This window comes from Miniopterus natalensis, chromosome 11 (genome assembly GCF_054644295.1).
Source record: "Miniopterus natalensis isolate mMinNat1 chromosome 11, mMinNat1.hap1, whole genome shotgun sequence".
NCBI classification, from domain to species: Eukaryota; Metazoa; Chordata; class Mammalia; order Chiroptera; family Miniopteridae; genus Miniopterus; species Miniopterus natalensis.
This window is the reverse complement of record NC_142091.1, coordinates 76,743,825-76,763,414: the sequence shown is the minus strand read 5'-3', so window position 1 is coordinate 76,763,414 and position 19,590 is coordinate 76,743,825. Positions and strand designations below refer to the sequence as shown.

General features: G+C 57.5%; 1 protein-coding gene across 4 annotated transcripts in view; it reads left to right on the top strand.

The window, feature by feature from the left end:
* The window catches only part of KCNQ1 (potassium voltage-gated channel subfamily Q member 1), a 254,293-nt gene that overhangs the window by 64,838 nt on the left and 169,865 nt on the right, over positions 1-19,590 (top strand). For 2 of the 4 annotated variants that reach the window (XM_087822084.1, XM_087822083.1), the window contains 3 exons: positions 850-960; positions 2,787-2,909; positions 3,713-3,857. In XM_087822084.1, the coding sequence (XP_087678210.1) occupies positions 850-960; positions 2,787-2,909; positions 3,713-3,857 (379 nt within the window). Of the gene's footprint in view, positions 1-849; positions 961-1,809; positions 1,906-2,759; positions 2,910-3,712; positions 3,858-19,590 lie in introns of all 4 variants that reach the window. The other 2 variants (XM_087822082.1, XM_087822081.1) reach the window with 2 other exon arrangements.

The window sequence follows — 19,590 nt, the reverse complement described above, 5'->3', positions numbered from 1 at the left end:
GCTGGCGAGTCCACGGGGCAACAAGGCCGGCCAGGACGATCTCTCATGGGCCCTGGAGCCACACGAACACTCAGGGCCACCCCACCATGCCCGCTGTCCCTGTGTGTGGGTGTGAGTACCTGTGCCGACAGGATGGCTGTGACACGGGGCATCCTAGGTCCCCTTGCCAGGCTCAGTCCGGCCCCTGGAACACCCAAAAACAGCCCATGGCCCAGATCCGGGGGGCAGCTGGGGGCCAGGGACGTGGGGCCTGAGCTGCCAGCCCAGCCAGGGTGGGCTCCAGAGTTTCTGCAGCGGGAGACCTCAGGGAGAACCTCACATGGCAGCAGATGCCCCCTGGGGTGGGGGCAGCCTGGTCCCCATTGTCACACCACCGCCCAGGACTGTTGGCCCCCCACCAGGAGGAGGGTTGAGCTACGTCTGCTTCTCCGGGGGAAAAAAAAGGGCAGAAGAAACATGTGGTGCTGTGGTGGCGGCAGGAAGTGGCGTGTCTCCCCCGTCCGGCTGTCGCGGACCAGCCTCCGGGGGGCCCGTGCACAGCGACGCCGGTGGCCTGGGTGGCAGCCTCCTCCGGGATGGGGCAGGCGGGAGGCGGATGCCAGGCCCTGGTCTTCCCGAGGGGCGGCCTCCTGGCCTACGTGTCCACGCGGCCCTGTTTTCCGTGGGCGCCTGGCCCCTGCGCCCACCCCAGTGATCTGGCCTCCATGGCAGCGTGCAGTTGGGGGACCCCATCTTGCGGATGAGACCACCCGGCCTTTGCTTGCAGGGTGGCAGGTCATGGGTGGTGGTGGGTCAGGCTGCACAGACGCCTGGGGCCCCGACTGCTGACCGCTGTCCTTTCTCTCGCAGGTCACAGTCACCACCATCGGCTACGGGGACAAGGTGCCCCAGACGTGGGTCGGGAAGACCATCGCCTCTTGCTTCTCCGTGTTCGCCATCTCCTTCTTTGCGCTCCCGGCGGTAGGTGCTCCGTGTCTCGTCTCCGCGCTCACCGGCCCCCCCTGGGCTCCGGGGCGGGCAGGTCCCCGGGAGCCGGCCACTCACTGAGGCGGGCAACGCGGAGCCCCGCTCGCTGGCCGGGGGCCCAGCGGGGCTGTTGGTGACAAGTGCAGGGGCAGCCTGGAGGGGGCCTCGCCCAGCACACAGGGGTGCAGGTGGCTTATTTGGCCCCCGAGGGGTAGGGTGAGCCCCAATAGCAGCTGCCACATGAGTGCCGGGTGAGGGAGCACGTGGCCCGTGCTGTGGCCTGAGAGGGGCTTTGACCTGTGTCCTTCCCAGAGACCACAGCCCCTGTGGGGTAGATGTCCTGGTTCACTGCGTGTGTGTGTGAGATACACCAGTGCTGTGTGTACACGTCTTGGATGTGTATTGCATGTGTACACGTGTCACACGGGTGTACATGTAGCGTGTATTTCCACATGCTTGTGTGCACACGGGTTTGCGTGTTCTGTCTGCACCCATGTGCTGTGTGTGCATAGTGTACACGCATTGTGTGTGTGTTGTGTACACTGTGCGGGGTGAGTACAGGTCAGGCCGTGGTACGGCGTTGCGTGCATATGTGTGCGCACGTCTGTAGGACTGGGTCCCCTCTGTGGGCGGGGAGCTCGCGACTCGATGAGCTGGTCCCTCCCATCAGCCGCCCTGGGTTCAGCCGAGACCCTCCTTGGACGGGGCCACCTTCTGCCAGGCGGGCTGGCCAGAGGCGCTGGCTTCACGTGTGGGGCCTGGGCACCACGTGAGCCCCGTGCCCACCCGTCCCCCAGCTCCCGAGCCCTGCGGCTGTGTGAGTGGGGTTCTGTCTCTCGCCAGGGGATCCTGGGCTCCGGGTTCGCCCTGAAGGTCCAGCAGAAGCAGCGGCAGAAGCATTTCAACCGGCAGATCCCCGCGGCAGCCTCGCTCATCCAGGTGACGGCGCCTGCCTGACGGCCTTGTCGTTGTCGTTTCCCACTGTGGCCACACAGCGAGGGTCCATTCGGGCTGTGGGGACCTGCTCCTGGCCCCAAGCTGATCTGGGCCGTAAAGCTCACAAGACTTTCTCAGCGGAGCCTCCAGAATGTGGATGGGCCACGTTCCACGGCGTGGCCGTGCTCGCCTCCCGTGCCTGCTGCTCCGGGGACGCTCTGGGCAACACCGACAGGGCGGGCACCTGTCACCCTCCACCTCCTTCCACCCAGGCCCCACGAGGCCCCGTGGGCGGTCACAGCCTGCCGGCTGGCTGGGGCCTAGGAGGTGGCCTAGCCCCTCAGCTCTGTGGCCCCTCGCCGCCGGCTGCAGGGCCGGCCGTGGTTCACCTCCTCCTGACTGTCTTTTCCCTCCTGAGCCCAACCCCTCGCTCTGAGTGGGAGCAAGTCCGGGAGGAAGAAGGAAGGGTCCCCTACCCTGGGCAGACCCTGCAGCTCTGGGTCACCTGGCGGAGGCCCCTGATTGCCTGGTGGGGACCCAGGCAGGTCAACCCCTTGCCCCCCTCGCTCCCCTCACCCCCTCACCCATCTCACCCCCTTCGGAGGAGGCAGAGCCTGGGAGAAGTGGGGAAAGGAAGGTTCCAGAGGTGGGCGTGTGCTCTGTGCGTGGGGTGAGGGGCCCGTCACAGGGAGGGGCTGAGCCAGGCTGCGTGGGTAGGGCTCTGGGAGCTGAGGGGCAGGCTTGAGCCTGGGGGCTGGCACACAGGATGCCCTGCTGTCCTGCTGGGGTTGGGGGGGGCACGGGCAGGATCGATGGGCTGCAGCTTTCGAACAAGGCCTCGCCGGGTGGCTTGGCAGGTGACAACCTCTCTCTCCTGGTTCCAGACGGCATGGAGGTGCTATGCCGCCGAGAACCCTGACTCGGCCACCTGGAAAATCTACGTGCGGAAGCCAGCCCGGGGCCACGCTCTGCTCTCCCCCAGCCCCAAGCCCAAGAAGTCTGCCATGGTAACAGCCCCCCTGCCCAGGACGGGGCCACTTGTTAGTGGGCAGGGAGGCTGTGTGGGCCCCCTTCTGGCTGGGACTTGACTCTGGTGTTTTAGGGCATTAGCACTATTCTGAGCGTTGAGGGTGTTTACCCCATGCTGGGCTCTGTCATCCCAGTGTCCCCAGACTCAAGGCCATGGCCAGGTGGCCCAGAAAACAGTCCCCAGGATGGGTGGATGGCTGGCTGTGGGGAGGAGTCTCTTGAGGGGGCCCTGGTGTCGGGCTTTCTGAGCTGGGGGCATCCCAGCTGGGCAGAGGGGCTGAGGTCACAATGAGATTTCAGGAGGCTTTGGGCAAGAGTCCCGTGGTTTGGCTGGGGTGGGGAGTGCAGGGTGGCAGGGCCCTTGCCCACGTCTTTTCTGGAGGGACCCACCTCTGTTTCTAGCTCCATCTCGATCCTTTGCACCCGCTGTTCCCTCGGCCAGGACCATCGCCCACATTCCCGCGTGGCCTGTTCCTCCGGGTCACGTGTTCCAGGGGGCCTTTGCTGGCCCCGGTAGATCCCCCTCACATGCTTGAACCTCCTGGGGCCCCAGCCCTCGTCACCCCTGCCCTGCTGGGCTCTTGTACATCCGTCTGTCCCCCCGTCCCCTGGCCATGGCACCCCAGGGCAGCCCACGATGCCACAGCCCAACCTCTGTGTGTGGGGTGCTGGAGTTCGGCCCCTGAGCCCGCTCCCCGCAGGACCAGCAGGGGGGCTCGGGTGTTCTGGGGCCGGCGGAAGACGCACACGAGCCACCAATTTATTGTCTGGTTTTTTTTAGGTAAAGAAAAAAAAGTTCAAACTGGACAAAGACAACGGGGTGAGTCCGGGCGAGAAGATGCTCACCGTCCCCCACATCACCTACGACCCCGTCTCGGAGGAGCGGAGGCTGGACCACTTCTCGGTGGACAGCTACGAGGGTTCTGGTGAGCAGGGTCCGTGCGGGCGGGGCTCAGGCGGGGCCCGGGGGCCGGCTGCCCACGCCTCCCCCGGGCGCTTGCTGTCCTCTGGGGGGGCCTCAGGTGTCCCACGGCCCTGTGCTGGCTCCGCTGGCCTCGCTTCTGCCTACTAGAGTCCTGTTGCTCCTTCCACCCGGGGCTGGAAGGCATGTCCCCCAGGAGGCCTGACCCCCCCCCCCGGAGGGACCCCCCTGTTCTGTTCTGGACCCTGGGCTGCTGGGCACCAGGCCCTGCCCCGGTCGTGCTGTGGCTGGTGTCCCGAGTTTGCTGAAAGGAGGCAGCCCACGCCCGCTGAGCCCTCCTGGGGGGAGTGGGCGCCGGGTGCTTCACTCTGCTGCATTCCCAGGCCCACCTCCCCCCACGGACCGTGTCCAGGAACCCGCCAGAGTTCTGGCTGACGGGTGGCTGTGCGGATGGTATCGCTGTCCTGAGCGTGGCAGAGGGTGACAAGCTCACCTTGTTCCTAACCCCTGCACCCAGGGGCGCAGGGGTCTGTCCCGCCGAGCACTTGGTTCGTGGGCAGCGGACCCCCTGTGTGTCCTCTGCACCTGGCGACCGTCCCTGGGCAGGAGGCGGAGAGCGTCCTGGGAGGGGGCCGTGGCTGCTGTGCTTGGGGGTGCGTGGGCGTCCTCTCGGGGAGATGGTAGGCAGGAGGAGCAGGGCACCAGGCTACCCGTGGCCTCCTCCATGCTGTCTGGATGTGCTCAGGCCTGGCCACATCACTGCTGAGCCCTGGGACGTGCTCCCACCCGCCCCTGGAGTGGGCACAAAGGACAATTGTGCCAGCCGATGCCCGGTGTCCCCGCAGCTTCGATTCAGGGCAGGACCATTGTTGCGAGGCAGATGGGGGCCTTTCTGCGAATGCTAATGGCAGGTTGGGCGTGGAGGGAGGCATCCTCGCCATTCGCTGAGCGCAGAGTGGCCAGCGGCGTGGCCATTCAGCGGCTGCAGTTACCCGGCTCACGGCGCGTCCGTGGAATGCTGATGAGACGCGAGGGCCCCGAGAGGCCCGCGCCTTGTGTGCAGAGCTGGGCACCGAGCCGGTTCTCTTTCTCCAGCTCGACGTCAGCCCGGCCCAGAGGCCCTGAGCTTCTGGAGCCTGAGTGGTTGGCAAGCCCCCGGGGGGGGTACGGGTCAGGGCCGTGGACAGCCCTGGCGTGGGAGAAAGGGTGCCAGTCCAGGTGATGCCATCACCGGGAAAGGCCCATGGTCCCAGCTCCCATGGGTGGGGCGCCACAGCCTCACTGGGTCCAACCGCCAAGCCAGGCCCAGGCCTCTATCTGAACCTCCAGGGGCACTTCTGGGGGCGCAAACAGGAGTGTTAGCCTGGAGGTGGCGGGGCCCCTGACCATCCGAGAGGAAGGTGGGCGAGGCAGCAAGGGGCCAGGGTGCGTGGGTCTGAGGGACGGGCTTCTTGGAGGAGGTGACATTAGGGTCGAGCATGTGGTTCCCCTACCGCTCCGATCGCCATCAGCGGTCAGTCCGAGGCTCCCGACCCTCCCGGGTCCCCGTTTCACGGGCTGCAGTTGCCGTGTTTGGTCTCGCTGTTGTTAGTGATCCTCTGAATTGTCCCTCGTGGTGGCTGCTGCTGGACAGTGGAGACTTCTTGTATTTAGCAACGGTTGTGCCAGTTTCCTGTCTCGGTTGCCGTGTCGTTTCTGTGTCTGTCGTCTTTGCCGAGGGGCTCATCTGCTTGGTTAGCCGCTTGCATTTCCGTGGACTTGACGGTGAATTTTGACGTCACTTGAACACGCTCATTTCCTCGTCTCGGCCCCGTAGCCTCACCCACGGCTCCTCGGAAGTCTCCCTGTCCCTGCAGCTTCTCCTGGCTCTTGCCTGTGGCATCTTCTTTCCTCGTGGCTTCGTGAGCTTAGGATGGGCCTGGGGGGGCCCTAACCTGTGGGTCCCGTGAGCTCGTGTGGACGAGAAGCTGTCCCTCTGCTGTACAGGGCGCCCCGTTGAGCCGATTACTGTGGCTCCTCGGGTGGGCGGACTCCTGGGACCACCCGGTGTCTAAACCGGCGGGAAGTATCCTCTGCTGCGTCATTCTTGGCCTTGGGGACCCCTCCCTGTCCCGCAAGTTCCCAGTGGCTGGTCTCACAAGCCTGGTGGGGAGCTTGCCGAGAAGGCTCTCGGGGCACCGGGCCCACGGTCACCCGAGGCAGGAGTCCCCGTCGCCGCTCAGAGCTGTCCCCAACAGCCTCCATGACTCCTGGGGGCAGAGGGCCGGGCAGTGACACTCCAAGGTGGCACTTTCCTGGAAAGTCCCTCCGTCACCTGGAGGATTGATTTCTGACCCAGACTCCGAGGTCAGTCTCAAGGTTCTGAGTCATGGCGCCTGCGGGCGCCCAGGACCGGCTGCCGCGAGGCCCCGGATTCAGGGCAACGGGAGCAGCGCCTCTGGCCCCGTCCTGCGTCACCGCGGTCTCACCCGGGCGGAGTTCAGGACAGGACGGGGTGCCAGGCCCCTCCTGGCGTCTGCTGCCTGTGCTGGTCTCAGGCGCGATGTCACCCCCGGCTCTGGTCTCTGGGCCGGACTTTTTGAGGGTCACCCTGGTGGCCGTCCTGTTTGCCACACGTCAGTCACACCGTGCCAGGCGCCGGCGAGGAGGTGGGGAACCAGGACCCGCGTCCGCTCGCGGGGGCGGGGAGGCCGTGGTGCAGCTGCCTGGGGAACAGCCCGGCAGCTTCTTGAAACGCTCAGTCCCCACCTGCCACGTGACTCGGCCGTGCCCTTCCCGGGTGTCTGTCCGGGAGAAACAAGGACAGATGCACGGATGACACCTGCGCGGGTTTTATGAAAACTGGAAACGACCCAAATGCCCGGCGCCTTTAGAATACGTTGTTTAAAGTTGTAGTCAATCTATACCGTGGTGCACTACTCAAAAGTAAGGAATAAATGGCTAATGTACAGAAGAGCCTGGGTGAATCTCAAAATAATAATAATTTTTCATTGACTTGAGAGAGAAGGGGGGGAAGAGAGAGATGGATTTGTTGCTCCACGTATTTATGCATTTATTGGTTGATTCTTGCACGTGCCCTGACCAGGGTTCGAACCCACAACTTTGTCGTATCAGGGGCGATGCTCCAACCACCTGAGCCACCCGGCCAGGGCTCAAAATGATGAGTGAAAGTAGCCAGACCAGGAAAAAAAAAAAAAAAAAAAAGTCCATGCTGGCTGTCTTATTTTATTTATACAAAACCCAGAAAATGTAGACTAATGTAAAGTGACAAGTCCGGTGGTTGCCTAGGGATCGGGGGGCCCGGGACAGTTTTGGGAGGAGGCATACAAAGGACACAGGAAACTTGGGGTGATGGATACGTCCATTAACTTGATAGTGGTGACGGTTTCATTGTGTGTCAAAAATTACCCGATCGCACACTTTAAACAGCGCCGTTTAGTACGTGTCAGTTCTGCCTCAACGAAAACAATATGTAAAATAAAAATGTTTTGCAAAGCAAAGGAGAAAAAAAAACACACAAAAAAAAACACACAAAACACCAAAAATCGTTTTGGGGAAATAGTTGCCACTCACTTCAAAGACACGGGGCCGATTTTACTCAGAGGCCCAGGGCTGATTTCATCGACGTGTTACGAGGCCCTTGTAAATCACAAGGAGGAGAGAGTCAACTATGTGAAAAACAGTTCTCAGAAAAGGAAATACCAGTGAGTCCTAAGGATGAAAAGACACTGATAAGCCCGGTTATGATAAGACAAATTAAGGCAGTGGAATTTCTTACTTATCTGATTACTAAATACTAAAGCATCCGATAATACCCTATGGGTGGGCGAACCTCAGCCGCCCGTGTGGGAAAAACACATCGATAACAACCTCCACGGAGACAAACAAGCCCCCATTCCAACGAGAAGTAAAGACGCGGGTGCCCTTCGACCCTTCCAGAAACAGATCTGCCCCGACTTTGCGCGTCGGCTCGGGGATCTCTTACCAGAGCCCCGATCTGGGCAGTTGTCAAATAGCAAAAAGCAGCCAGCCCCCGGCCCACCGGGCGGCGGAGGTCGGCTCCGGGAGGGTGTCCTGTGTCCTGTGTCCTCCTAAACAGCCATGAAAACGGAAACCGTCCCCTCCGCCTGATGAAAGACACCCCTGATATCTGATCCCAGAAATAACAGCGCCCGGGGTTCGGAGGAGCAGGAACCTGCCCTCACGTGTGTGCAGACGGGGTGTTTACAGAAGGGGGGCCTGCCTGCCCCTCCGTGTCCCCGGAACAGACCCGAGAACGGGGGCTCATCTCCTTGAAGGTCAAATATCAGAATGAAGCCGTAAAAACCCTCTGAGCCTGGGACACCGCTTTGAGGAGATCGTGAAGCTCTTTTTAGGCTGTTGTGTGGCAGTTTTGTTCTTATACAATTTGTAAAATTCTCTTACACAATTTGTAACTTATACATTGTGATTTAATTCCTCCAGGGTTTCTACAGTGTTGCCACATAGCAGAAACACATTTTCTCTTGCTGACTTTATGTTCCTCTGTATCTGTCATCTTTTTTTCTTCCTCGAGCTTTATAGTTTTGCGTTGTTTTTTTAAACCAAGCTCATGAGAGATTTATGTTTTATTAGGCATTTATTCTCTGATCAGAACACTAAAAACCTTTTTTTTTTTTGCTAGCTTTGTTTTCTGTAGCCCCAGCTTGGGCAGTTATATCTATGAGTTCCCTCTTCCTGGCTAACTTGATACTTTCTTTCAACTTAATTCAGAGTGATACATAGTTCATTTATTTAACGTCTTTCTTCCAAAAGGCATCTAAAGGATATAAAATTTTCCTCCGATTGCAGCGTTAGCTGTGACAAATAGATCTTATTGTGATATACGTTCCTTTTCATGGCTCTCTCGACGGCCTTTATTTCGTGTTTTGATTTCCTCTTTGATGTAGAGTCCTTTTAAGAGATGTTTTCCTAATTGTTAAGCAGTCCACTTTTTATCGCCGTGATTTATTTCTTATTTAACAGGCTTACAGTGACGGAATGTGGCCTGTGACATCTTTAAAATGAGGATTTTCTTTGTGTCCAAGTACACAAATAAAATCCTTGCTTTCGTAAATGTCCATGGACCTAAGTGGAGAAGTTATGTTCTCTGTTTGCAGGACACCAACTTTTATTTGCCCACACAGGTAAAATGCATGTAGAGATGGCTTATACACGTGTGTGTTTATATGCCTATTTGGCGTATCACTCAGATCCGCTCCAACCTTCCTCATTACTGTTATTTTTTTATCTAATGGACCTGCTGCCAAATCATGAACCAGGGAGATTAAATCCTGCCTCTACAGTTGTGTTTTCAAGAGTCCAGGGGAGGGCTTGTGGAGGGGTTTGGGGCACAGCCTGCCAGCCGGGCCCCTGGGCCAAAGCCTGACTCTGCCCCTTCTCTTGCATGACCCTGGACAAGCTTCTGCCTTCTCTGTGCCTCAGTTTCTCTATCCGTGAAACAGAGATCCTAGCAGGGCCGCTCCCAGGGCTGTTGTGTTGACCGAGTGAGTTGGGACATGCAGCGGCCACCAGGGTCTGCGTGGAGCCCGCACTCTGCTGTCTCCATTTCTGCCCCAGCCCTCCCGTCCCCTCCTCTGCCAAACAGCCCAAATGCCACCGGCTCCCCAATTCCACACATCTCGGGACTGGTGGTGGTGTTTTTTTTTTTAAGCTTTCTTAAAATCACATTACTTTAAAATATCCACACATTTAACTCTCCAGATGTATAGACTGTGGCTGTTTTGTGCGGTCCTACGTTGGCTCGGTCCCCTCACCTCTGTGAGCTGTGTTGACAATCTCACGTTGCTCCCAGGGCTCCTAGTATACGATGAACTAAGTGTCCGTGATCTACTGGGGGCTCAGCATTGATTTCCTAACTCGGGGGATCGTGGAGCTTGTGCTTTCCCGCATCTTGCCTTTCCCTTTCAGTGTCAATGGTGGGCGTCCTTTCGAGGATGCTGGGACAATTCGCTCAGAGTTTTAAGTCTCTCCTCAGCCCCCACGGTGCCCCGACGTGCTCTGTGGCCGGGAGTCTACTCCCTTGCACCCTGTATCCCTGTGCACCAGGGCTGTCATCTCTGTGTGACAATTTCCCGATTAGTTTGCTCAGCCCTCACAACAAAATACTCGACTGGGATGCCTAAGAAACAGAAAGTCCCTGGAGTCTGAGGGTGTCACAGGGCTGGTTCCTCCTGAGGCCTCTCTCCTTGGTGTGTAGATGGCCATCCTCTCCTTGTGTCCCCACGTGGCCTTCCCTCTGTGTGTCCTGATCTCCTCTTATAAGGTCACAGCCACACTGGATGAGGGCCACCCCAGTGACCACGTTAATGGTCGTCTCGTCTCCCACTACAGCCACGTGCTGAGCTGCTGGGGTCCGAGCTTCACGGGAGCCTGGGGGATGCCGTTCAGCCCGGAGCACAGGTGAGGTGCATGGTCCATCCCACCGAGTGTTGCCGGGTTGCGCCAGACCTCGCTGTCCCGCAGGCAGGCCCCCTCCCTGGCTCTCCAGCTGCCACTGTGGGCAGAGCCATCGTCCGTCTCAGCCGCCCGTGGGCCGGGCCTCTCCGCCTGGCAGCGATATTCGGGGCCACGTCATCTTTGCCGAGGGGGCTGTTGGTGCGTCATAGACTGTTCAGCAGCATTGCGAGCCCATCAGGGTCCTGGCAGCACCCTCACCCTGGTTATGACAACAAAAATGTCCCCAGATATTGCTACATGTCCCCTGGGGGGCAGGCAAAATCCCCCCATTTGAGAACCACTGGGCTAAACTGACACCTCAGGGTTTGGGGGGATTAAAAAAAAACTATTTCTTTGGGAATAACTTTGAACTACAGAAATGGACCAGAATGAGATAAGAAACACCCTGCACCACTCACTGTTACCCCATTTATTCAATCATTAGACTCCCTTCCGTTTGCCCGTTCACCCGACACGTCTTCCTGAGCCGTGTGAGAGTGAGCTGAATCTTGCCTGGGCCCCGGCCACTTTGCTGTGTTTGCCAGAACACGCAGATAGCACGGTATCACCCTCCTCGGTGATCTGGGCCCCGCCTGTTGCCATGGCGATGGCCTCCCAGGCGCCGCCTCCGTGCATCTCATCCCTCCGATCTGGGTGCGCCAGGCTCCGTCTCTGCGGCACCGACATTTTGAAGGTCCCCCCCCGCCCCTCCGCGGGCCCCCCTGAAGCTTCCCCGCGGTGACACTGAGGCCGGGCGTCCCTGCTGCACCGCTGCGGTGTTTGGCTCAGTGCGTCACGTCCCGGGCACGTGATGCCATCGCCCGACCCCTGGTGTCTCTGATTCCCGGCTGCGGCCCCAGCCAGCGTCCCATCGAGCAGATGCTCTGTTCGCCTGGTAACCAACAAACAACCCGTGGGAGAAGCTCAGGTTCCTTATCGAGAAATGCCTCCCGGATTAGAGGCTCTGGGGCCGGGCTCTGTCGTGATGGTTGCAAAATGCGAGAGTCCGGCTCCGGGGTCCCCTCCACCAGCGTGCGGACAGTCACCGCCGCCTGCCCACGCTCCTCGGGAGAGTCCGTGCTCTCCGGCCAAAGAGCCTCCCTCCCTGCCCTTCCCTCCTTTCCATCGATTTATTTCCTGTAGGCATGTTTGGGGGTTTGTACGACCATTCTTCACGGTCCTTCATTATCCCGATATGCGACTGTCCCAGGTCTGGCCGTGGGAGCCCCACCCTCACTGGCTGGCCTGTGCCCTTGTCACAGGCTCGTGTTTTCTTCTTTTAAAGAATTTCTCTATGTTCCGGTGCAACGTGGCTCCGGCTCACTTTATCCTCCCTCTGCCCCGCCCAGAATCAGGCACGTTCCAAGGAGCCCGGGTGCCCTGTATGTGTGTGTGTGTGTGTGTGTGTGTGTGTGTGTGTGTTAATCCTCAGGCAAGGATATTTTTTCCATTGATTTTTTAGAGAAAGTGGGAGGGAGGGGAGAGAGTGAGAGAGAGAGACGTCAATGTGATTGGTTGCCTCCCGCATGCTCCCAGACCGGGGAGGGGAGAACCTATAACCCAGGTACGTGCCCTTGACTCGGAATTGAAGCCGGGACCCTTCGGCCTGCGGGCCGACCTCTAACCACTGAGCCACATCAGCCAGGGCCCTGATTCCTTTCAATGGGGAACAAAATCATGAGAAACCTAAATCTGGGGCATTGGGTGTGCTCACTGCTACTAGGGCCCTTTCCGTGCACAGAGCTAAGGAAGTAGAAGCACATGTGAGCACACGCAAATCCACACGCACCCACGTCTACATGTGCATGCAGACAGGCGTGCACAGAACCACACACGCCTCGGAAACCGGCATCCGCACCTGGGCCACGGGTTGTCTGCCCCAACTGGTCTCCTTCTCGTCTGCCAGCCCCTCGGGCAGTGTGGTGCCCGGTCCCCAGCCACCCCCCTCACGGCCACCGCTCAGGGCGCTGTGGTTACCTCACTCGGTTGGAAATCAGCTGGGCAAATTTCATTTTCAGACTCATTTTCTAGAACACCACTTCGCTGACGTGTCTTTTACATACCACACGTCCACCCGCTTTCAGTGTCCTTCAGGAACTTGCCTGTGCCGTGGCCACAGTCCAGGTTCGGAGCCCCCTCCCGCCGCAGGGTCGTGGCGCCCACTCAGTTACCCCCGCTCCCGCTCCCGGCCCGGCCCCCGCTCGCCCGCTCCCGCGTCGCCTGAGACTCGCCCGCTCTGGACAGTGCGTAGCAGTGGAACCGTCGGAAAGGGAAGCTTTCTCTCTGGCTTCTTCCCGCATCCAAATCATGGCACGTAGGAGCTTTCCGTTCCTCGTGTGGCCGTGAAGTGTCCCCTTGTGTGGCTATAAGACGCTTGCGCAGCCGCCGGGTGAGGGACGTTCGCGTTGCTCCCCCGTGGGCCGCTCTCACGCCGCCAGAACGTCCACGCGCAGGACTGTGTGGCCACGGCGGCTTCGCTCCTCTCGGGTGGACGCCTGAGCCCGACCGAAACCCCCGGAACCTTATGAAGAGCTGCCCGGCTCTTCCCCAAAACGATGCCCCGCTCGGCATTCCCTCCGCCACCTGCGAGGGTCCCCACGTCGCCCGTCCTTTCCCACGTCCGCTATTCTCTCCGCTGTCACAGCCGCCCCGAGGGGGTGACGCGCTCCCACTGTGGTGTTGGTTAGCGTTTCCCAGGGACTGATGACGCCGAGAGCTCCCTGGCCAGTTACATGAGTGTCTTTGATGAGATGTCCACGGAGATCCTTCGTCCATGTTCAAAGTTCAGCCGTTCCGAGGCGCCCGCGTGCAGCCCTCGGAGGTGACGCAGGCCGACCCCGGGCGTGGAGATGCTGGCTCGTGTCATCTGCCCATTTTCAGTTGGGTTGTTTTCTAAATATTGACTTTTGCAAAGTCTCGATACGTCCTGGATGCTGGTCCCAGGTCAGACGTGCGGTTTGAAAGCACCTCCACCCACCCTGTGGCTTTCTTTTCACGCCCCTAACAGGTTCCTCACAGAGCAAATGCTTTTCATTTCGATTAAGTCCAATTTATTCTTCTGACGGACCGTACGTTCAGTAGCCGCCTAAGGGCTCCGCCTGACCCCAGATCCCGAACGTGGCCTCCGGTCGTTTTTTCGGTTAACAGCTTTATTAAGATATAATTCGTGTCCCACGCAATTCACCCATTGACAGTGTCCGATTCGGTGGTTTTTAGTGTGTCCCCAGAGTTGTGCAAACATCCCCACAATAAATTTCAGAGCAGTTCCATCACCCTCAAAAGAAATCGAGACTCCCTGAGCCATTGCCTCCCACCCATCCCGCCCCGTAGCCCAGGCGACCGCTCAGCTGCTTTCTGTCCCAGGGGATTAGCCTGTTCTGGGCGTTCCGGACGCGTGGAGTCGGGGAACCCACGGTCCCCGCGACGGCTTCTTCCGCTTCGCGTGCCCTCCACGCGGGCCTGCGGTGCAGTGTGGGCGGCTCCTCCTGTCGGCTCCTAGCTGAGCGGTCGTCCATCGGGGGGAGAGACGGCGTTTCGTCCATCCGTCCGTCCATCCGTCGGTTAAGGTGGCTCCTGCCCCGGAGTGACCTCCCGCCGACGCTCGTTGCTAACCTGCCTTCTCGGGGCTCCTCAGAGCCCCCAGCGTGTGCTCGGTGGAACCTCACTGCGGCTCCGTTAGCGTTTCGCTGCGACTGGTGACGTTAAGGTCTTTCTCGTGTGCTTATTGACTATTTGTAAGTCTTTTTTTTTTTGAAGAAAGATCTACTCAGATCCATGACCCGTTTTTTAAACTTGGGCTACTTGCCTTCCGCTGCGGAGCTCCAGGCGCCCTTCACGTGTTCTAGCCACACGCCCCTCGGCGGGCGCAGTGGCCCCCGCGGCCTGGCTGCCTGCCTGCTCACCGGCACGGCCTCCTTCGCCGAGCGGCTCTGGGTGTGACGCCGCCCCGCGTGTCTGCTTCTGCTTCGGTGTCAGGTTCGAGAAGAATTCCCGCCACGCCGCCGGGAGCCCAGCGCCTGCGCCTCCTTCTAGGGGCGTAATGGTTTCGGGCCTTCCGTCCGGACCTCCCACCCCTGTGGGGTTCATCTCTGTGTGTGGTGTCAGGCAGTGGTCGAGTTTCATTCTTTGCGTGTGGCTGTCCTGTTTCCCCAACGCCGTTTTTTAAGTGCCAGTCTTGTATTGGGGTGTAATAATGGTGTAAACCCAAGGCCGTGGGAGCGAGGAAAGGGAGGGGAGGCAGGGGGAGTGGCAGGTGACACATGGCTATAGCAGGGGGGGACCCCCTTCGGACAAGCCCGGAGGAAGCACCACAGGTGTGCTCCCTGGCTGCCCGGGAGAGCCCCCCACTGGCCATCCTGTTTGGGGAAACGGTGCCTTGCGGCCACTCGGGGAAGGGAGGGAAGAAGACGGAATGTATCCACCTGGGTCTCTCCCATCTCCCATTAGTCAGAAGTTACCCCGGGAGCGTTAAGTCCCCCACACTCTGGGTTGCTGGTGTCTCCTTGAGACGCGGGACCCCATGCCCTGCGGTGGGGCATTCATTCCGTCCAAGCCTGGGAGGGGCGGGGGAGACGGGAACTCTGGGCATGCGGCTGGTGAGTGCTGGGCAGACTCTGATTCAACACTTGAGATGTGTCCCAAACAGTCCAAGGCTGTTTTTCTCATTTACCAGAAGAGGAAACGTGGCATCGCGATCAAAGGCCCTTTCCCAGGGTTACGTGCAGCGAGGGGTAAGCCCAGGATCTGAGCAGGCCCGGCTCTGGCAACTGCGAGACCCAGATAAGGAGCTGGGATTTTATGAGGCGGGGAAGGAGCGTGGTGGCGGGTTTCAGGCTGGGGAGTGACACAGTAAGATAAAGAGCTTTTTACCAAAGCTCCCAACCTCTGCTTTTCTCCATCTTCCCATGCGGCCAAGCCCAGCAAAGGCGGTGGCCCCGGAGAGGCCAGGGCGTCCAAGACAGTTTGAAGAGTCCCTGGCGGGTGCGAGCTCACCTGGGCTTCACCCAGCACTGCCTCCCACCCTTTCTCTGCATCGAGCCCCAGCCCCGCCCAAGAGGCTGGCTGGCCCGAGGCAGGTGGAATCTGGTGCAGGAGCCAAAATGGGGGCAAGAGGAGTTGGACCTAAAGACCAGGAGCAAGGGGACCGGCCACCTGTCCGTTGTTGGCCTGTGGACTGGGGCGCCCCGGCACCTGCAGAGGAGTCCTTGGGTGTTGCCTGAGACGGTCAGATCTCATGACTTGTTGGCCACACCGACCACATCTATCGGTATCTGGCGTCTACCCAACACCATTTACTACAGAGACTGTCCTTCCTCCACTGTGTATTCTTGGCCCCTTTGTCATAAGTTACATGACCATAGATACGTAGGTTTATTTCGGGGCTCTCTCTTCTGTTCCACGGATCTGTGTGTCGGCCTTCATGTCGATACCGCACTGTTTTAATTACTATAGATTTACCATCCGGTTTGGAATCAGGGAGCGAGGTGCCTTGTTCATACTTAGAAAGGATTTTTGCATCCACACGTACGGGGGATTTTGATATTGTCTCTGTCTGGTTTTGTTATCTGGGGAATTCGGTTTCCATAAAATGAATCGGAGAGTAGCCCCTCTTCTGTTTTTCGGAAGGTGTTATGTGGCATTATCACTAAGTCTCCTCGGAAGGTTTGGGAGATCCGTTTGGGCCTAGAGGCTCCTTCTTGGGAATTTCCCCTCACAACAGTTCTTAGTTTATGAGTGTCCTCGTGGAAACTGCGCGGTCCCCGCGGTCCCGTCGCTGCAGAACCTTCCGCCCCCGTCTGCAGCACCCACGCTGGCCTCCGCGGCCCTGGCGTCTTCGTTCTGTTCTTGCGCCCGGCCCTCTGAGTTCTCGAGTCTTCCTCTCACACGGGCCGTGTCTCGCGAGTCTGTGTCTAGGTTCGTGTCTGTGCAACCCCAGGAATCACAGACCGGCCAAGGCCAGGTGTCTGTCCACCACGAGAACGGGCCCCGCATCCAGACGCAGAGATGCCGCCTGCGGTGGCCCTGCGCACGTGGGCTGGTTTCCCCCGAATGCCCGTCTCGGGTGCTGCTGCAGCCCCAGGTAGAAGGGCGTCAGTGACCATTTGCTTCCACTGAGGTCGCCGCTTGGTTGCGAGCTTCCTGGTCCAGGTAGTCACTGCATCGTTCACGATGGCGGCCAACGTTCACACACCCAGGGAGGAAAAGGGCAGGAATTTTAAAATTACAAATTTAATCCCCTTAATAGTTATAGTGCAGATTTCTTTGGCCTCATGCTTTGAATTCACTTAGCTCCTTGAATTGGTAGAACTGTGTCTTTCACCAAATTTGGGGGTGTTCAGCCATTATTTCTTTGGCTACTACTGTTATTTTAAGGTTGAATTGCCAATTTCTCCCTTCAGCTCTGTCAGTCTTTGCTTCGTGTATTTTAGGACTCTGTTGTTAGCTGCATTATATGATTTTTATTTTGTTCTAATTTTTATAGTCTTTTGCTTATAGTTTTTATTTCTTCCTGGTGAATTGGGCCTTTGGTCATTACAAACGTCCCTCGTTGTCTCCAGTAACGTGGTTGGGGTAGAGACGTTTCTGTCTGATATTTCGTGTAGCTACCCCAGCTCTGGTGTTTGATGCTGGCCTGTCATCTTTTCCCACCCTTGTTCTTGGAACCTACTTGTGGATTTGAATATATAATATATCTCTTGTAGGGAATGTGTCCTTGGTTCCTGCTGTAGGCAATCTGGCGATCTCTGCTTCTTTGTTGGGTGTTTAATCCACTTATAGTTAATATAATTATCGATAGGGTGGGATTTACACCTGCCATTTACTATTCATTTTCTGTATGTCTCGTGTCTCTTTTGTTCCTCTCTTCTTCCTCTTCTGCCTTCTGTTGTGTTGAAGAGATGTGTTCTAGTGTGCGGTTCTAATTCCTCTTTTCTTATTTTTTAAAATATGTTTTTATTGACTTCAGAGAGAGTAAGGGAAAGGGAGAGAGAGAGATAGGAACATCAGTGATGAGAGTCATTGACGGCTGCCTCCTGCACACCCCCTAATGGGGATCGAGCCCACAACCCAGGCATGTGCCCTGACCAGGAATTGAACCTGGATCTCCTGGTTCATGGGTCAGTGCTCAACCTGAGCATTGACTCAACTGAGCCACACTGGCTGGCTCTTTTCTTATTTTTAAATCATATTTTTAAAAATTATATCTTTTATTGATTTCAGAGAGAGGAAAGGAGGGGGAGAGAGAGAGATAGAAACATCGATGATGAGAGAGTCATTGATCGAGCCCGCAACCCGGGCATGTGCCCTGACCGGGAATCGAACCCCGATCGCCTGGATCCTAGGTTGACGCTCAACTGCTGAGCCACGCCCGGCCGGGCTCTTTTCTTATTTTTAAAGTTATCTTTGTAGTAGTATAATCTGGGGATTACAATACTCATCTTAATGGAAGAAAATCTGCTTCAGATTAATACTAAATTATCTCTTTAAATGTTTTTGCCCCTTTCTCTCCTCTCCCCTGGGGACTCTAATTACACATGTCATCACTGATAATGCTGTCCACCGGGCCTCAGAGGCTTTGCTCAATTTACTGCGTTCACTTCCGTTTGTGTTCTGAAGAACACGTCGTCTTTACAGGTCTTTCGTCAGGTTCATTGGTTCTTTCTTTATTCCGCCAGCTCAGATCTGCTGCTGAGCCCCTCTAGTTTCTCATCGACGTTTTTGTGCTTTTCGACTCCAGAATTTCTCTTTGGTTTGTTTTGTAATTCATACTTCTTTACTGATACTCTCATTGCACTCGCCTTTCGTTCTTTAAACGCTGATCCTTTTAGTCCTTTGGACATGTTCATAACAGCTGCTTTGAGTACTCAGCCTACCCACTAAGGCGAACATTTGGGCCCCTGCAGAGGTCATTCCTATTGGCTGCCACTATTCCTGTCCCCGTTTCTTTGCATGTCTCAATGTGTCTGGTTAAAAGCAAATCCTCTTATGTGATGGAGGGACTCTGGGTTCTGCTCCTTCCTCCTGGCCAGGGGCGGTGTCTGCCGGTGTGTGTGTGACTTGTTCCCACACACTTCCCAGGCCTGACTCCGCAGCCTCTGTCTCCTACAGTGTGGGGCCACTGTGATGTGTCAGCTCAAGTTTTTTTTTTTTTTTTAATTCTTGTTTGTTTGTTTTTGAGCCTGGTTTCCTTGGTGGCACCACTGGGTCAGCATAGCCTAGTGGTCAGGGTGATCGGTCAAAGCTTTGTTTAAACATCTTGAGCCAAGGAGGCTCCTGCCACGTACTGAGGTGGTCTGTGCGTGAGCTGAGACGTTCAGAGTTCCGGCGGTTCCTGTCCTCCACTTTCTGCCTGGACAGGGGCTCACAGTCAGCCCAGGATAAGGGGATGACAGGGTCCTCTCTGGCCTTGCCTGAGAGTGTGTGCAGTCTCCCAGGTCTCAGGAATCCCTTTTAAATGTTTGCTGGTCTATGGCTTATCCCAGCCAATAGGCCCTGCGGCGTTGGCCCTCCCCAGTGCTTTGCCACTGAGGTCACTATTGTGCGTGGGGTTCTCAGAGCTCAGATTTGGTGAGCCCTCTCTGTGCGTGGACACCTGAAGGTCCTCGAGGCCGCTGTGCCGCTGAGCGTGGGCGGAGGTTGGGAGCAGCCCCGCGTTAAACTGCCACAGGCCCCGCTGTTCTGAGCAAGGTTTAGGAGGGTTTTTTCTTGAATAAACACTTTTCGATTTGTTCTATGCCCTCGGTTAATTCCTGGAGTCCTTAAATGGTGGCTTTGGATAACATTGTCCAGTTTTATCGCTGCTTTCTAGGGAGTCTTGCCATTGTCCTCGTGCCACCTTGCAGAGGGGCCCTTTGTCTTGCCGATTCGGTTGTACTTTCTGTATACAGACAACATTAATACACTTCCAAAGTCAAAACTCTACTAAAAAGGCCTCTGAGAGAAGCGCCCCCTCCACAGCTCTTCCATCCTGATTCTCTCCACCCCTCAGAGGTACTCACTTCAGTGTTAGCTGCTTTATCATCTGTGTGGTTGTGTGTGCTCCTGGAAACACACGGTTCTCATCTCCCTTCATTACAAAAAACGTGGTTTCCTACACATGCCCCTTTGTGCTGTGCTTTTCTCACGGAACATCTCCTCGAATCGCTCCGTGTCCACCCAGTTTTCTCCTGTTTGCTTCCAGCGGCTGGGATTCCCTGGCGTGGGCGCGCCGGCCTTTCCAGCCCGTGCCCTGCGCTCGCGTGGCCAGGGAGTGCCCGCGGGCA